General features: G+C 33.2%; 1 protein-coding gene across 8 annotated transcripts in view; it reads left to right on the top strand.

Annotated features, from left to right (window-relative positions):
* LOC106073274 (golgin subfamily B member 1-like) overlaps positions 1 to 18,802 on the top strand; it is a 96,794-nt gene that overhangs the window by 40,797 nt on the left and 37,195 nt on the right. For 6 of the 8 annotated variants that reach the window (XM_056026731.1, XM_056026740.1, XM_056026770.1 and 3 more), the window contains 10 exons: positions 895 to 978; positions 1,613 to 1,681; positions 2,434 to 2,553; positions 11,705 to 11,896; positions 12,673 to 12,846; positions 13,464 to 14,411; positions 15,973 to 16,260; positions 16,985 to 17,311; positions 18,116 to 18,268; positions 18,412 to 18,519. In XM_056026731.1, coding sequence (XP_055882706.1) covers positions 895 to 978; positions 1,613 to 1,681; positions 2,434 to 2,553; positions 11,705 to 11,896; positions 12,673 to 12,846; positions 13,464 to 14,411; positions 15,973 to 16,260; positions 16,985 to 17,311; positions 18,116 to 18,268; positions 18,412 to 18,519 — 2,463 coding nt within the window. Of the gene's footprint in view, positions 1 to 894; positions 979 to 1,612; positions 1,682 to 2,433; positions 2,554 to 5,622; positions 5,752 to 11,704; positions 11,897 to 12,672; positions 12,847 to 13,463; positions 14,412 to 15,972; positions 16,261 to 16,984; positions 17,312 to 18,115; positions 18,269 to 18,411; positions 18,520 to 18,802 lie in introns of those variants that run through there. The other 2 variants (XM_056026747.1, XM_013233848.2) reach the window with 2 other exon arrangements.

An 18,802-nucleotide genomic window follows, 5' to 3' on the forward strand; every position in this document is an offset into this window, starting at 1 on the left:
GTATACATCGTTACCGCTGTGTATATGCATACGCATTTTATCATTTAAACACCCCGGCCAGGACGTATACAAGAATCATCAAAAGACCAGGATCATAAAATGACATGGAAAGAAAGAGTGTGTAATACTGAGATCCTCGCGAGAACTGGCCTTCCCAGCATCTTTACAGTCCTCAGGCAACGCCGCCTGCGTTGACTCAGACATGTTCCCCGGATGGAGGACAATCGCTTCCTGAAAATCATTCTGTACGGGCAACTTGCGTTTGGCTCAAGAAAAACTGGTTGCCCCCACCTCCGTTACGGGATTTAAAATCAGTGAACATTGATACTGACCACTGGTAAGACATAGCCTTACACGGCACTAGTTGGAGAGAGACGGTGACCAAGAAAGCTATAGACAGCGAGAAAAATGGGCCTCAGTTCTTGAAGAAAAGAGTGCCACACCGTAAATGGCCAGCTCCTCTACCACCAAAGCGAAAGCCACTTCGACCTGCAATATATGTGAACGGGAGTGTCTCTCCAAAATAGGGCTCCACAGCCATGTGAAAAAGTGGTCGAGATGAACCTTAGTCGTTATACGACTGAAGGAAGCCAATATATATTATATATATATATATATATATATATATATATATATATATATATATATATATATATATATATATATATATATATATATCCATATTTGTATTGTGGAAATTGAAATAAATAATTATGGAATTCCGAATACCAATACCACCTTTTTTCAAGTCTTATTGTCTAGCGATACTTCGAATGCATTAGTAGTTATATAGTTCTAGATATAAATCTAGAATAGTTCTATTTAAAGCACTTAGGCTACATTTAACAATAAGTGAATATATATATAGCCTTTTTTTGTTTTGTGTCTTACCAGGCTAAAATAACACTTCAAAACGATCTGTTCCAAGCTCAGTGCAGAATTGAAAAGTTGGAACAACTCATTAATGAAATAGGGGAGGTAATGTTGAATAACTGATACCAGTACTTAACATCCAGTGTTTTTCAAGCTTTTACCAGTGGCGCCCCCTTGAAGAAAAACAGTTTTTCGATTCCCCCCCCCCCTTTTCTTTTATTTTTTTAGCCGGCTGGGGGAGTGCTGTAAATTCCTACATTGGTGTCCGAGAGCATTTTAAGAAGATAATGAAAAAAGATATGAAACTTCAAGACAAAGTTTCCGATTTTTGTTTAAATATTTCAATATTTATGTTGAGTCGAAGTTTATGCACTATAAAATTTCCCTTTCAGACCCTGCAATCTCCTGGGCAGATGATGTAAAGGTCATCTGTTAACATAATGATTGTCCATTAAAGCTAGTCCGTTTAGTCTTTTTTTTTATTCGGAGTGTTTCTTAGATAAATATATAAGTGTTTTGTATATGAGAAACAATTCTTTCTAGAGATAGTAGGCCTATTGGAGAGGCAGCAGCTTCCCACTCCAGCCAGCAAGGCGAGAGCCCCACAGTTTGAGAAACTTTGATATAATCTATATAGTCATGTTATTCAAATGTACTTAGACTTTTTTTTTAATTATTATTTTTAAATTTGTATAATTAGATCTAGTTCTTAATTTATTTTCAAATCCAATTATCTTAGGGGGAAGTTCTGATGCTGTTGAAAGAAAGGGAAACAATTCTTTCAAGTAATAAGGAAGCCGCTGAAAAAGTAAGTTGATCTAAATCTAGTTGTTGTCATGGTAACCTGTTTCTTCTCTCATTGCCTTTGTTGAGTAAAATCTGTGGGAGGGAGGGTGTCTGACATTTGAAAAAAAACAAACGAGAAAAACATTTTTAAAAAAACTTTTAAAAAACTTATATTAAGTGTAATTGACAGTGGCTTAGCTAGGAATTTGCCATCATTTGTGGGCGGATGGCTTGACCTCACGTAAATGTGTAATAGAGCTTGACTAACAATATTAAATCTATGCAATTATAAATAATTTTACCAATTGTTTTTGTTTACCGCAATTTCATGCTAAAAAAAAATCAACTGTCTGGACTGGTTGGGAAAAAAGGGGGAGAGGGAAGAAGGGGGAGAGGGAAGAGGGGGGGGGGGGAATCTGAGTGAATGTTACCGTGATCGCTTTTTAAAATAAATGTTGAAAAGTTGTACGACATCAATTCGAACTCAGGGCTCAAGTAGCCTTAAGAGGACAAATTCAAATTATACTACCACATCTGTCGAGTACGATACCAAACAAAATATTTAATTACCAATAGTTAATTGTTTAATTTTTTAAAGTGGTTCTTGTTTTGTCATGCAATAGAAATAACTGCACAATTTTCAACTTGATTCGAGATTGGATGTGGGAGAAATACTGTGTACAAAGTTGAGTAGTTGTCGTCATGACATCATTTAGCAGACGTAGCCACTATATTGATTTCATAAAGTTTACCTTTTTTTTTCCCTTCTCACAGGCAATTTTTTGGGAACAGCAAAGTCGACAACTCCAGCAGGAGCTGAATAAAGCCTTAGAGAAAAGCGAAGACCTGGAGTTTCAGTTAATGGAGATGGAAAATTATGATGAGACAAAACAGGTAGAGGCCAGATCTTTTGGATAAGTCAATTTATGAGTTTGTTGTTGTGTGTCGTGTGTGTTGGTAGGCTGTTCTTTTTTCTTCACAAAAATAAAATTCCAAGTATTTACAAACCCTATACCAACTCACTCTATCTGTCTGTCTGGCCAAAAGTTAATACACGTTATTTCTCTGACATCCTATCTGGGATCAAGCTGAAATTTTGCAAAATTATTTCTTTTACCTGACAACACAAGAGTCGATTTTTAAAAATTAACCAATTAGTTAATTAGCTAATTTTCTTTGTTATATCAAACAAGAGACAGAAATAGTACTTGAATGAAGTGGTGGTATAAGCTGAATTAGTCCCCTATATAGATTGTCGTCTGAGGGATTATTACAAATTTAACTACATGACTGATCCAAACTAATTGATACACTTAATATAAGCGTTGTTTTTTTTTAAAGTATTGTCTGTATTTTGCTTGTTTTTGTGTGTGTGTGTGTAAATGATGTAAAGGGAAAACCAGACGATAGTTTGAGTCTAATATTTTCGCTTAAAAATTAATTTTCCTGGACACTTTTCGACTCAGATTGAACAGTTTTAGAAAGGTTTTGTCAACACTTCTAATTTACTTTGTTTTACATTTGGGAAGAATGAAAAAAAAAAACAACTTATAGTCTCTAGATGTTTGCTGTAGAATGTGCATGGGAATGTGGTGACCTAATTTTGATGTAATTTAATTGAAGCCTTCAAGATGATCGAGAAACGTAAATAAAATGGAGTTTAACTACAACGATTTTGGATTCCTCTTTGATAGAGTAAGTTTACTGATGAAGTGTTTTTAAAAATAGTGTCATTAAACTAGATACGATTTTTTTTCTTCTCATCATCAAGTTAAAGGTTCAAATAACTAGTCCCCCCCCCCCCCCTCTCCCTATCTGAGATCAATGGCGCAGTTGTTTCTTGCTAAAGCAGCTATACATGCAGCTAGTTTTCAAAAGGGTTGTTCTGTGACCAGTATCTTGTTCCTGTCTCTTGATCGAATGTATATACACTTATTTTACACTTCACAAGAGCATGTTTCCCATGTTCAACTTCGGTGACACGAGTTATCTTCATTATGCTTTGCCCTGTACCAAGGCGATAAATTATTTAATGCTCGTGTCAGGACAGCTTATAATAAGCTTCATTTCTCATGAAGTTTGTTGGAGAGCTGATCCGTCTTTGGATTCTATTCCTATCTACCATATAGAATGGTATTTTTTTTTATTGCTGCTCATTCTCCCAAATTTTGGCAGCAGGTCAGCTTTCTATTTCCATCTATTTGTTTATGTGCTGGGATTCATTGAAGCTATTATAGCTGAGGTTTATAACTTCTGTATTAAGATGTTTTACATAGGAGGCATGAGAGTTTAAGGGACTGTTTTGGCGTCAATCTGGTTGTTTTATAAGTGTGGTCTTGGTGGTTTATTGGTCTGGCATTGGAGGTTTATTGGTGTGGTATTGGAGGTTTATTGGTGTGGTATTGGAGGTTTATTGGTGTTGTATTGGAGGTTTATTGGTGTGGTATTGGAGGTTTATTGGTGTGGTATCTGCTGGTTGTATTGCCACTCTTTTCTGTAGCAGTCTGAGAGATCGCTAGTAGCTATGAACCTTTCTAGTCTTGCTCCATGAGACCATAATTCAATGTCTGCCTTCCTCCTTCATTTGTGATGGATTTTTCAGATGATCCTTTTGTGTACAATCTGATCCATTGATTGTTATGGACATGTATTTGTAAAAAACAAAAGTGTACACTATGTTTTTGGAGTCTCTTTGAATGTGTCATTCTTTTATACTATGAGCATTGTAACGGTGGTTAGATCTATACCGATTTATTGATTTGACTTATATTTTCTAGCTGGTACTTCTGTTTAAGGTTGACTGCTTCTTAATAAAATGTTAATGTTTGATTGTTAGACGTGTTGATTTGAGTTTTGATTGGCAGTCCATAAAGTTTCAATTTTGATGAACTGAGTAAGGATTTTTATTTTCTTCTTTCGTCCAGGAAAATCAGAGAAACAATTTCTCCCATCGTTCTAATGGGAGTGGATTTTATTGACTTTGTCTGTGTCTTTAGCCAATGTTGTTGTTGTTTTTACTAAATAGATTGATTTATTGCATTAGTGTGCATGAAGTACTAAAAATGGCCGGAGGGGTACTTTAATAGGGTATCTTAACTATTTATTAGATTACGTAGCTCTTGGTGTATGTGTACCCGAAGTAGGCCTGTGATAATTATGTTGAGTTGTTATTACGTTGCTTAACTCTTTCTCTCCTAATTGACGATGCTAACATTGATTTGACCACATTAAACCAAACTGAATTTTGAATTTATAAACTTTAATTTGTGTTGTGTAAAAGAGCATGCATTCCCCTAAAATTCGATACAAATATATCATTTTCTGATACACAAAAAAAAAGTTATTGAAGTTTAATCATAACAGGATAGTGAGAATACAATTTAGCAAAATGAATAATTCTATAGACATGAGGAAAATAATTACGGAGAGAAAGAGTTAATAAGTCTGTGCACAGATGAGTCGTTATACAGGTATCCACGCATAATTTTGGGGCTCAATGTATTACGGTATTGCCTTATTGTATGGTCCATTAGGCAGCGATAACGTCGCAGTGCATTCTCTGCTGTTCATGTGTGACATGTAATTGCTTTGGTGACTTTAGTGTAATCTTTTTTTACGCTGTAACACTTCCGATTCATGGCACTCGTGCTATTGCATTAATCCTTGTTGGTATAGCTATATAAATGTCATTTCATCAAGCTACTTTGTATCCATATATATAGCAATATAATGCCCATATCTTTATGCATTATTTAAAGTAAAAAATCTCGAATAAAGATCGAATCTTACTTTTGACCATGAAAATTAATTGTACGTAATAATTATTGGGCGTGGCATGTAGAAAAAGGGGCGAATACCGTAACACTGTGAACAGTTCTGTGTGAGAATAGCGTAGTGCATTCCCTTGAGGCCAGAGGTCGTCTACACAACAAATGCAATGAAGAGTGTTGAAATAGGCCTATGTGAGACACCGACTTCAGGTGTGTTTTATGACAAGTAAACACACGGTACGCTAGTGGAGTGGAGTGTCCCCAAAGCGCTCTGAAGGCTGCCTGAATTCCCGAAACGCGACAGAGTGTGACATGAAACCAGGTGAACATGTCTGCTTAATTCAGTAATGACAAATGTGTTCTTAAAAATTAAATTTAAATGTGTTAAATTACTCATAATTACTGTTAGTAATAAATAGTTTATTCAATTTATTTATTGTGTTAGTTTGTGCAGTACAGTCACACAGTGTAGTTGTGTAACTGTAAGAGTAAGTGTCATGACAGTCATGTTATAGTCTAGATCTAGACTAGAATCTAGAATTCTAGATCTATATATAGAATAGAATCTAGGTTATATTATATATTAGATCTATTCTAGAATATAGATCTACATCATGATCTAGAATTAGATGTATTCCTTATACACTTTTAGATTACAGTATAGGCCTACACTAGTCTATATTAACACTAGTCTAGACTCCGATATTAAACTATTTAGAATAAATAGATTAATTAAAAAGTTCAAAAGATCTATAATATACTATAATATAGGCATAAAATTGATAAATACATTTATTCTAGATCTAGATCTGTTTATTTAATATTGATCTAGGTCAAGATCTATATTCACTATTCCATCTACATTTTTTAAGCTATAAAGTTAGCTTAGAATTAGATTAAAAAGATTCTTAGTCCATTGGGCAAATGATATAAAGCTTAACTTTTTGTTCTGTAGCTGTTCAACAGTCACATCCTTTTCAAACCTAGATCTATAATCCAATATATTCCAATATATCCAATAATTAGACATGAAGTCATGAAGGCTTAGTGGATACAATTCTATAGATGTGGGGTTGGCTCTATAAACGTAAAATCGATACATTCATTATATGTGTATTATAAGCTTCACATTTAATTTGGCCTACTCTCTATGTATCAGAAAGCAGCATCCTGATACTCAGAACCTATACCCTCCCCTCACCAGTTTATACTTCTGATATTTAAACCAACTTGTGTGTGTGTGTCCTGTTGGTACCATTAAAAAATTAAGTGTTGACTAAATAACACAAGAACAAAAAAAAAACTGTGTTCATGCAATTATCTACATCTTAAGTTCAACAAGATTAATAATGTACAGCTCTTTAGATCTAAATACATGGTAATATATAAAAAACATGAACTTTCTTTTGTTCCAATGATAGCTATAGATATTAATATCTTTGCTCCCCTGCTGTAATCATTTAAAGGGCAAGTTTTCCTGCTAATGATTTCTGACCTTTATGCATTATTTATGGTGTTTCTGAAAGAGGAAATTGAGAAATGTTCATATGAATTAGAAAACATGTCTATTGTTGATACAAATATAATCTATAATATGACCAGATGTATTGTTCAGTTCACATTGCTCCTACAGTGGTGCTATATTATATTTCTCTTAACAGTGTTTTATGTATTATGGACTATTCTATAGCTAATGATTTAATTGACTTAAAGTTAGCATTTATTGAACTAGAATATCTCTTGACTTGTGTTATATTATGAAGTCTGTTTTATGAGGAAGGATATTGTAGGCCTCTGAAATTAAAAAGACAATGTGTGTGTGTGCCAATAGAGATACAAATAGTTTAAAAAAAACATTGATTAGGACTAACTTGTGCAGTGTTTGGCATACAATAAGTGAAGAAGGATTCATATTTGTGAGGATGAGGAAGTGGTGACTTCTCCATGTCCCTTTCATGACATGTCATCAGCAATAACCTTTTTTCTTTTCCTTGAGCTTGAAGTTTCGACAGTGTAATAATGTGTAATAGTACTGCAGGTTCATGTGTAATAGTTTCACATGTTCATGTGTAATAGTACTGCTGGTTCATGTGTAATAGTTTCACAGGTTCATGTGTCACAGGTTTGTGTGTAATAGTGTCACAGGTTTGTATGTAATAGTATTGCAGGTTCATGTGTAATAGTGTCACAGGTTCATGTGTAATAGTATTGCAGGTTCATGTGTAATAGTGTCACAGGTTTGTGTGTAATAGTATTGCAGGTTCATGTGTAATAGTACTGCAGGTTCATGTGTAACATTAAAATGACACAAACACTGGCTAATCATAAAGAAAAGAAAGACCACACCTTATCTCACAGGTCTCTAATCAAGACTGCCTTTCCATCAGATTGACCATCATAAGGTACCAACTTTAAAATTGAGAGGCCACAGTTACTTAACCTTGTGAAATCATGTGTGACCGTTGCCCCACTTCCATGGCTATACAACTTCTATTCAGAGATTATTAGGGAGGCAAGAATGATGTCCAGCTTATTGGTATTTAGTAATAGTAAACAAAAACACAATTTTTATTTGTAGAGAATGGCTTAAGTTTTTTTTTTCCATTTTTTTTAGATCTATAATGGTTAGATACTTTTTTTTTTCTTTTTAAGTACAGCTATTTATAATGTTTAAAGTATGAAGTATTATTATTTTTTGTATCCTTGGATTTAGTAAAGTAGTAAAATGATACATTTTGATGGGTATCCATCATCCATCTTGTGTTTGTGTGTGCAGTCACCTGATTTTACATTAGCCTGGGGGCTACACTGATGTGAAGAAATTGATTAACTAGCTTAGGACATTTTGTCAAAATTATTATTAGCATAAAATAAATACTAACAGAATCCTACATTTGATGGAGGCAGGAGGTGTATTCATTTTACAATGGAAGGGGGAGAAGCTAATAGAATTAGACTAGGATGTATGTGTGTACCATTTGTTAGTCATGCATGACTACTTTGCTACCTTGGGCTCAGGTACATGATTAAATAGTAGAGCAACACTGTAAGCAATGCAAATTGACACATTGACTTCAGGATTGACTTTAGGTGGTCATTTCATTTAGTATATTATATACACTTACAATCCTTTCAACAGTGTACTAGTACAATCATAACCATATAGATGTGTGATTTAGTAGCTGTCCTAGAGATCTTCTTATAGTGTGCCAAGTCTTTTTGATGCTAACAAATACATTTTTTCTTTTCAAATGAGGATATGACATTGTGATTCATTTCATGTAGTAGCATTTGGAATGCATGTTATTCAGTAAATAAAAAAAATAACTGAGAAAAACACTTAGTCTGTAAACAGAGAATACAGGATGTAAACTAGACCAAGTTTTCACATTTGCTAATATAGCTAAGATCCTTGTGTTTAAAATATAGTGCACTGTTCCTAAGAAGCAATACTGTACTAAGAGTCTGCCTACCAAGTCTCTTGTTTTGCCTTGACTGTGATTGCTGGCATTCCTCTATGACAGAGCAACAAGCTAATCAGCTCAATAGGGACATTGGTATTGATTTGTACTCATCTCTCAATCTTCTCAAGCTGTTTGAGAAAATTGCTTGATGAAAAAGAAATGACTCCACTTTCCTATAAGTTGGAATGAACATAAGTGAAAGACTGTTCTAGGGAATGTCTTCTATCTTATATTTCTTGTTTGATGGTGAACTTGTTCTGTGGTATAGCTATAAAATAAAACAATAAAAATTTTTAGAATACTGAGTGAGGCATTCTTGCCTTTTAAACATTTAATTTATGATTAGCTACTAGAATCACAAAAGTCCTGATAAAGGAATTTATTTGTTCAACAAGGTAGGCAACTCTGTTGAAATAGCTGACATTTATGATTCATCACTGTGTTGTATGCTGAAAAGTATATTAGAGTTATCTTGAAATAGTGTTGTGATACACACACACAAATAGTGTACTATGTTATGTATCATTGCTGCTGAGGATTTGGCTTTTAATGGTGAACCAGTTGGGTTGTAACATTCGTTGCCTTAAAGGCAAGAAGCCTAGTGATTAAGTTAGTGATCACTGAGTCTGTTGCTCTGTACTGGTGTGTGATTAGGCTAGATTTGACTTTGACAGTGTCATATTAGTTTAAAAATATTTAGTTGATTGATGTGAATTTTTCACTGTATGCTATTTATTATTATTTTTTTTTAATTAGTAAGGGATAAAATGTGAATAGAATAATGGAAAGTTGTTTTTTGGTCCTTTAACAAAATATTAAGATTGAATGTTAAAAACTCAATAATATTTTATGTTAAAATGCTAAAAGGCTACCATTTGTTTACACTCATTTAACTTCTAATTGTAAAAAAAATTGCCCTAACATAAAAAAGAGCACAACATTCATGTCTCGATTTGTTTTCTAAACTAAGGTTTTATCTTCCATAGATAACAATGTCTGCTTTATGTTAGCAAGTAATATCCCCTATGTGTGTACAGAGTGCACATAGCCTGCTACATACAAAGGGCACTTTGTTAGATTAGAACCCCCCTTACTCCTTCTCCAAAACCTCAGCACCAGCTGTCCCCCCCCCCTCCTTATCTATGTCTTATTGAGTATACAACATCCTCTGACAAATTGGGTTTCCATCTACCTGGACTACACTTAACTTCCTGACACCATTTTTTGTTGTTTGTCCCCCTGAACTGTTGACTCTGTTGACTTAATAGATCCTGTGGCCCTGCAGTGGGTTTTCTCTTTCTATGAAAGTTGGAAGTAATTTATTGACAGGGCAACTGCAAGTTGCTGGTCACAAGACTAACTGTTGTGTGTTAAGAATAACAGTAAAAGGATTACAAAAAATATAGTTTTATTGGTTTTGCAGTTTCCTTGCTAATTCTTCTCTTGTAAAAATGTTACAAATGTAAACATATTTTCTTTCTTTTTTTTTGTTTTAGTTTTAAGTATTTCAATGAATTTGTTACAAAAAAATATTTATTTTGAATGCTAAGTGATTCTTAACTTTTTTTCTACAACATCAGAGGTGAGGGAGGTGTGACATTCCTAATGGCTGACTCTGTCAGGTCTTAGCCTCACTTGATTGAGCATTAAAACAGTTTGAGTCTTAAAACCTTATCCCTGACCAAAAAACTTGGATCAACACTGACAGTAATGTACCCTGAGATGAAAGGGGGCTTTTGTTTTAGTTGGAGACTTGGCTTATTCTCTCCCCTGTCCACTGTTTGTTTGAACATGACCATGTCTTCAAGCAGAAAGAATTTCCCTGGACATCAGCTCTTGGCTTGCTTAATGTCCCAAAAAGTGTATTGACTTTTGTCTTTTTTTTGTCCCCACTGTGAACATTGCATGGTTTTAAGACTTTAATATTTATTTTTCTGTTCACTTCTGCTTTCATCATTTAATTTTTTTTTCTTTCTTTCTTTCTTTTTTTGTAACGAGGGAAAGTAATTAACCTAATGTTTAAAATGTGAGAATACCTTGAAATTTTATAATCCTAATTCTTTATTGTCAATGGTTTAATATTTTATTGTTTATATTTTGACTTAATGATAAAGGAAGAGAATGTTTGCTTAGTTAGCTCCCAAAGCTGTGTGCTAGTCATTGACACGAGTTACAATTCACAACACATTACATTCAGAAAGTGATTTTGATTATTGAGATTAGTTGCTAAGATATCAGCATTAAACTGCTATATTATGGCCTCTTTGAAAATGGTAATAAAAATGAATGTGTGAATCACTCAGTGTTGCAATTCTTTGTGCTTTAAATAGTAAATATGGCTTGTATTCATCAGACCTCAGGTTTCAATAATGAGAAATTCTGATTTAAAGATGTTTCAGAATTCGCAAAGTTGTTATGAATTTATTTTTTTCACCTTTTATTTTCGAAGAATTCTTTTGTAGAAGAATTTTAATGTAGTGAACAAAATGTAACTTCCTGTTGTAAATATCACATGTAATGTTTATGAGGAATTGGGATATGAATGCATATTTTGTGTGGTATTGTACAAAATGTTTGCTCTAATAATGTATTGTAATGTGTAATGAACAATTGTAAAACAAATTTCCTCATGGATAAAAAAGACTATTATTATTGTTTTGCTGTCTACATATAACATATACATCCAATAGTCACTTGGCATCAAAATGCACCCTTTAGCACTCTTTTATATGTTCAATCTTTTACCTTTTAATGAAAGTTAATTTTAGAAAATGCGTTTTGTATTTGATGTTCTTCTTTTCATTTCCTCAGAGTGCCTCTTGTCACCAGGAATGTCAGTGCACACATGAAGTAGACCATGAACTTATAGAGACACTAGCACATTGCCTGCATCAGTCAGAGCAAGATATGGAGCAGCTGCGTAAAGAGATAGCTGCTCTTGTGAAGGGCAGGGAGGGAGATGCTCTGCTGAAACAGTTTGATAAAGTTAGAGAGAATGAAAAGGTATTACATTTACATCTACCAGATCGTCTTTACTTCTTTTTTTTTTCTCTTCTGTATATGTCCTCAAACTTTTTATTTTCATAGCTATTGCGACTTATAAAATTAATGTATCAATTCGAAATAGTTTGACATAATTTTATATGAATTTTATTTATTCTAATATGCTGTAAAGGTCATAATTTCCTTTTTTTTTTTCTATTGCATTCTTTACCTTGTGTTACTTACCCTTACTTCATAAGACTAAGGCTGTTTTATGATACTTTGTTGCAATTTTAAGAACTCTTTCTTCAGTGTGAGATTGCTTCTTTAACAATTATTAAGTGCTTTGAACTCATAATGTTATGTTAAGAATGATTGTTAAAGTTGTAATATATAATTTGTGTATCCTTATATATCCTTAGAAATATTAATAATGAAATTGGATTATATACACAAAATTAAAATAAAAAATTGGAATGTTTAATGTTTATTTTGTGTCATTGAGTACATTAGTTCAATTCAAAAGTAAAGTTTGAAGAAATTTTTTTTTCTTTACATTTTGCTTTAGTAGAAAGAGAAACGTATAACTGAGTGGTGTAAACAGACTAGCTACCTAGCTGAGTGGTGTAAACAGACTAGCTACCTAGCTGAGTGGGGATTAAATTTGAATCTCAGTATAGACCATGAAATTTTAATATTTTAATGACTGGGGCAGAATTGTGTTTGCTGAACGCCTCAATGCAGCACCTAATATTCTTCAGCCCCACACTACTGCTCTGTGTATTTATGTCCCACAGAAACATGCAGAGTCTATGGAAAGCTTGGCTCATGAGCTTCAGGTGAAGGTCATCTCTCTTCAAAAAGAAAAAGACACTCTTCAGGAAAAGTTAAGTCTCAAGGGACATAAGCCAGTAAAAGGAGATAACTCAGCCAGTATAGCAAGAGAAAAGCAAGAAAATTTGGAGCTGAAGGTAGAATATATTTAATGAATCCAGATACAAAAAAAAACTTCTTTATACAAACTTATCTTTATTTTATGTGTTCTTTTGGCTATTAGCTTTTAATTTGACATTGTAATTTTTCAAAGAAAACTATTAAATTCATCTCACCTAATGCAAGTTCTCTCTCATGGGCTATACCAACAGTATACCAATGATTGTTGGTTACATTTACATTAAATCATCTTACACTTTTGATTTTTTAAATATTTTGTAAGATTTTTTTTTTAGGCCAATGATAGATATACATAATGCTTTCTAGATTACACATAAATTCTTTGCAAAGCTAGCGATCACTATAACATCATGATAGAAACATTTTTTCTTTTTGCTTCAGATTATGGCTCTATCAATTTTCTCAACTAATGAAACTTATTTTTTATCTATGTCGCAAAATATGTGTGACTTTGTTATACGTTGAATCATTATCTGTAACATTTTATAGCTGCTTAAATCTCTTGATATATTTAATTGTTTAAAACATAGATTTATTTTTAAAAAATAATGTTTTTTTTTAAATTAAATCTGAAACATTTTCTATTGCATTGTCTTTATTTTATATCATTTTGAACAACTATTAAATATTACAGGCCGAGCTGACACAATTGATAAACTCAGAAAATAAACTTTTAGAAGAACGCATTCAATTACAGGAAGAGCTGAATGACTGGAAAACACAGTATGAATACCTCAAGCAACAGTTAGATATCTTCACTCAAACTCAAACCCCAAAACAGAAGATTGTGCTCAAGAGAGAAAACTCATCCAATGAGTCATCAAGCCCATCCTCATCTCCAGCCACTTCATCACTTTCCAGAAGGCCGTCCAAAGACAGGAAATCTAAGCCTCGTAGTGGGGATGATCCCACCCAGTCCAAAAGAAGGAAGAGTAGTCCAGAGAATTCATCGGATTTCAATCAAGAGTTAATGACTCAGAGCTCAATGCAAAGTTTTCAGAGTTTAGAAAATCTCCATGGCATGAGTGACTCAGTCAGTGAAGTTGATGTTTTGAAGCTTCAACTCAAGGCACTTCAGAGTGATTGGCACAGCATGAGAGAAGAAAATCTCAACCTCAAAGATCAACTCAGACAATCAGCTCTTGAAAAAAGTTCAGAAGCTGAGGCAGATCAGCAGCTGCTGCTGGACAAAGTTGAGATGTTGAAGTCTGAGCTGGAGCTGATGAGGAGAGAAAACATCTCTCTCTCTGGAAAATTGAAGCAGAGAATTGATGAATTCCATGACAGCCAGGATGAGCTCAACCCTAGGTTGGCAGAACTTGAGGACTACTGTGAAGATCTCCAAGAAAGACTGCATGCCTCAGAAATGACAGAACGCCAGCTAAAGGAGAAGTTAAGACTTGTTGAAGGAAGCATTGATGAGGCTGAATCTAATGAGATGGCCTTGAGGGAGAGGTATGAACAACTGATGCTGTGGGAGGTGGAAGCCAAAAAACAAATTCGGGAACTACAGAAGAATGGCCATGAGTTGAAAGAGATAGTCCTAGACAAAGATTTTGTAGAGCAAGCCCTCAGAGAAAAGGTACTTCCTATTTTAATGGCTTGCCTCACTGAGATGGACTTTTGGCATGTTAATAATAAGAGTGTTGCCTTCTTTTTGGATACCTATAGAAACCAGTTTTAGCTGTTGAAACTAATACTACTCGATTTGATCTCATCTGTTAGATATCCAAAATAATATATCAATAATTATCAGTTTTCATTTTATCTGTATAAGGCATGTTTTCAAAAGTGTTGTCTAAATTTAAATTGATTTCCATTATTTAAAAAAATCCTGCATGTTAGCTATGTGCACATTTGATTGTCATGAAAGCTTTAATCATCTGAGAATGAATTAACTGAAAAATAATATATTTTTTATTGATGAAGTAAGCAATCCAACTCAAAGACAATACAAAACATAACTGCTTGTGGTTGATCTGTTCTGGCATCAAGCTTAAGAAATATTTGGCTTGTTTTCTTCATTAGCAGGTTGAATGTATTTTATCTTATGTGAGGTCACTAATACAAGTGTAGGTACTGCTAGTTGTGGTTTTCTTTTATCATATGTTGGACTTGGAGAGTTCCTGTACTAACACTTTGTAGTATGTACTCCTAGTTATATTATGTCTTCTTTGTGGGACTCACTACATGACCAGCATTTTAATGTTTTTTTGTTTTATCTTATTATGTTTGTAATAACTTTCTTCAATTCCATTGGAAACTGTTTCATATAAACTTGTATAAAATGTCTTTGAACATTTATCATTATATTAACATTTTTTTTTAGCTTCCTATTATATCATATTTACTTTTTTTTTTTTTACATTCAAAAACTGGGGACTAACTCTTTTACTGCTTCCATTTGATCTTTGCTTTTCAAAAATTAAACATTATTTCCTAATTCATGAAATGTTTTTCCAAAGAAAAAAAATAAAAACATAATTTCTTAGTGTGTTGATTCAGTTCATCCACTTCATCTATTTGGTAATGTTCTTAGAAGACTAGGCACGGCAGAGTTTACATGCTTTAAAAAAAAAAGGTCTCATCACAATTTATTTTTTGTCAGGTTATGCACAACATAAGAATTCATTTATGGATGCATTCCTATTTATAGAAAACACTACAATAACATTTTGGTTGTTGTTGTTTTTTTCTACTTTGGTTTGTTTCTTTCCTTTTTCTCACTTATTATGATATTTGTTTTTAAACTATATTTAGTGTGTCATAATTCAATATCTTATTGCTATGGCATGTTAAATTAAATACTCTCTTTTTTTTAGACATTCTTTTTGATTGGGTTAGGAAAATTATAGTTGTTAATTTTTAATATTTTCTTTTGCTATTTAGATATTTTTTCAAATACTGTTTGATTATTTGTATAATATATTTACATATAATTGCATTCAAAGGTACTCTCTGGTGTAAAGAAATACCACTATATTCAGTGTACACTGATAATAATTTTAATTTTCTACTTTAAATGTAAAGGCTTAATGCTTGGTTTTTCTTTTTTTTTTTAATTGCAAACTGCATTACATAGTAATCATTCTAACTCTACACCTATTGAGTTTCATACTTAAATAAAAAATGATCATCAACAGGTTGACTTTTTACAAAAATGTGAAGCAGCGTCAATCAGAAGGATAGAAGAGCTAGAGGCCATAGAGAGGGACTTGAGGGAGCAACTGGAAACCAAATCAGACCCTAAGTGTCAACGAGAGCTCAACAAGATACAGGAGCTGAAACATCAGATAACATTTTTGGAGACTGACAACAAAGCTTTAGCTGCTCGCATATCCGAGCTGGAAGAAAATGAAGAGATCCTCAGAGAGAACTGGCGGAGAGTGGCTGATGAAGATTATAACAGAACTCAGACACTGCAGGAAAAGGTCTGTGTTTATTGAACTGTTGACTTTCTTTACATGTTTTAACCTGGTTATTATTAAGGAAATCATATTAATTGAAACTGGCATTTAAACATATCTTTACCTAAATTTAATAAATGATCCTTTTTCAATTTTTCTCCCTAACTGAATATAAACCAGTTAATGATCATTTAATTAGTTCTATATTAACATGACATTATCCATTGATAGTATCTGTTAGGAGAGATCAGTGCATGAACCAAAGGTTTGAAACTCACTCCCTATTGATCTCAGACAGACAACATGCTACACCACTTTTAAGAAGAACATTAAGACCTATCTGTTTAAAACTTTTTTAGATTAATTGTTATTTTAGCTGTCCTGTTTGTGTTTGTAATGTTATTACAGCGCCTTGAGCCTACATTTTGTTTGTTAACAGTGCTTTATAAATAAAATTATAATTTATTTACTGTGTTTCCATGCTTGACCCTATTTAATGCTTTAGTTTCTGCGTTTAAGTTTCCTGTCCTACTAAGTCACTCTTGTAACCACTGAAAAAATATGTCCACTTTATATCATTTGCTCCAAAGGTCTTGTTATTAAGGGAAACAATACATACCATTGCTTAAGTTTGTATTTCCCAGTTCTAAAAAGAAATGTGTTTATTCATTTATGTACATTCTCTTTACTATCATTGTTTTTTTAATTCTATAACAAATATACAGTACCACTTCTTATTCCCTAACAGGTAAAAATGTTGGAGTCGATGAACAGAGACTTAAAAGCTAAACTTGCAGAGGCCCAGGAGTATTTTGTTATTAATGTTTCACCCAATGAAAACTCCCTAGCAGCAGAACTTGCCCAGTCCCAGTCCAGTCTTCGTGATGCAGTACTGGAGAGCACAGCGCCTGGTGGCGGAGATAGACCTACTGCTGGCGTTGATGGAGCACCTGTTGATCAAGAGAAGTTGAAGCTAATGGACAAATTAAAGAAACTTAAGAGACAGCTCAGCGATGTGGCCGAGAAAAAAGATTCAAAAATTGAAACTTTACAAGAGAAAATTGTCAGCCTAAAGGTTTGTTAAAAGCATGTCTCACTAAAACATTTATTTGGATACATTTGTTAGAAAACATTTTATGTTAGATCCATGCAAAATAGTATTAGTATAGTAGTAGTATTTAGTATTCTAGCACAGACTTTTATCTTTGTTTATTTTTGTTTCTGGAGAGATCTAGAATTGGGGATACATAGAGTCTATACATATTTACACTTGTATTGTATTTCAGACTTTCAAACTTATCAAAGTTATCATTAATATAATATGACTGTACTTTTGATTAACCAGTTTTGTGGGAAAGAAAGTGACAATTAAAACCAGTTAGAAATTGACTGGTATGGCAATCTGAGCATTAAAAATAAAAATAAACTTTATAGAATCCTAAACGCTGCTAGTAAAATCATTGGCAAAAAACAAACCCCATTTGGGCAGTTGTTTGAGACAAACATCTTTAAAAAAGCTAACAAGATCCTCGAAATAAAGAATCACCCTCTGTGACAGGATTTTGTGATTTTACCATCACAAAAGAGATACAAGACACCGATAGCAAAAACAAACAGACACAAACACTATTTGTTCCCCTGGCAATCAAATCATTAAATAAGAACAATCTGATATAAACTTTGTCACATGTAAATTATGAATGAGTCTGGAGTGAATGTACACTTTGGTTTCTTATAGTTATAATGTTTTTTGTTTGGTGTAATGCACAAATTGTAAGACAAATTTCCAGATGGACAATAAAGATTATTATTATTATTATAATTATTAATATGATTATGAAAGCTTAAATATTTCATTCTTATATATGTGTGTGTGTAGGAAACAGAGGTCAAGTTGAGCGAGACAATATCAGAGATGGAGATGACAGAAAGAGAACTCAGGGCTAAGCTGGCCTTATATGAAAGTTCAGAGGTCACTGTGGAAAAGATGCTCAAGTATCAAAGTAAAATTGAAGAGCTCAGAACATCACAGGTCAGTCAAAGTTAAGCTAAATCATTATTTTTAAGTATTTATATTTAAACACTTTAATAAAATACCAACCTTTAAAATATTGATGAAAATATTTTGTAGATCTTTCTATTTGGTTAGTGAGTGACAAACATTTTTGTATGCAGGAATCTCTGCTGGATCAGTTAGAAAGTCTGGAGAATCAGGAAATGACATTGCAAGAAAAAATGCAAGAAATGGAAAGAACCTTACGTGGGAAGATTGTAACCTTAGAGGTAAATACTGTTTAGTGTCATGAGTTTTGTTATGTAGAAAAGTTTGTAGTTTTATATAACCTTAGAGGTAAATACTGTTTAGTGTCATGAGTTTTGTTATGTACAAAAGTTTGTATTGATATATTTGCATTTAGTTTTGTAAGAATATTTATGAATTTAGTATAATTTTAGATCAGACTTTTTAGGACTCTTTATACACATTGGGAATGGTAGCTTGGTCATTTAAGGGTACCTAGTTCAAATTGTGGTGCCATGGGGTTTTCACTCAGGATTTTCAAAAGGT

This window comes from Biomphalaria glabrata, chromosome 1 (assembly GCF_947242115.1).
Source record: "Biomphalaria glabrata chromosome 1, xgBioGlab47.1, whole genome shotgun sequence".
In the NCBI taxonomy this organism is placed as follows: domain Eukaryota; kingdom Metazoa; phylum Mollusca; class Gastropoda; family Planorbidae; genus Biomphalaria; species Biomphalaria glabrata.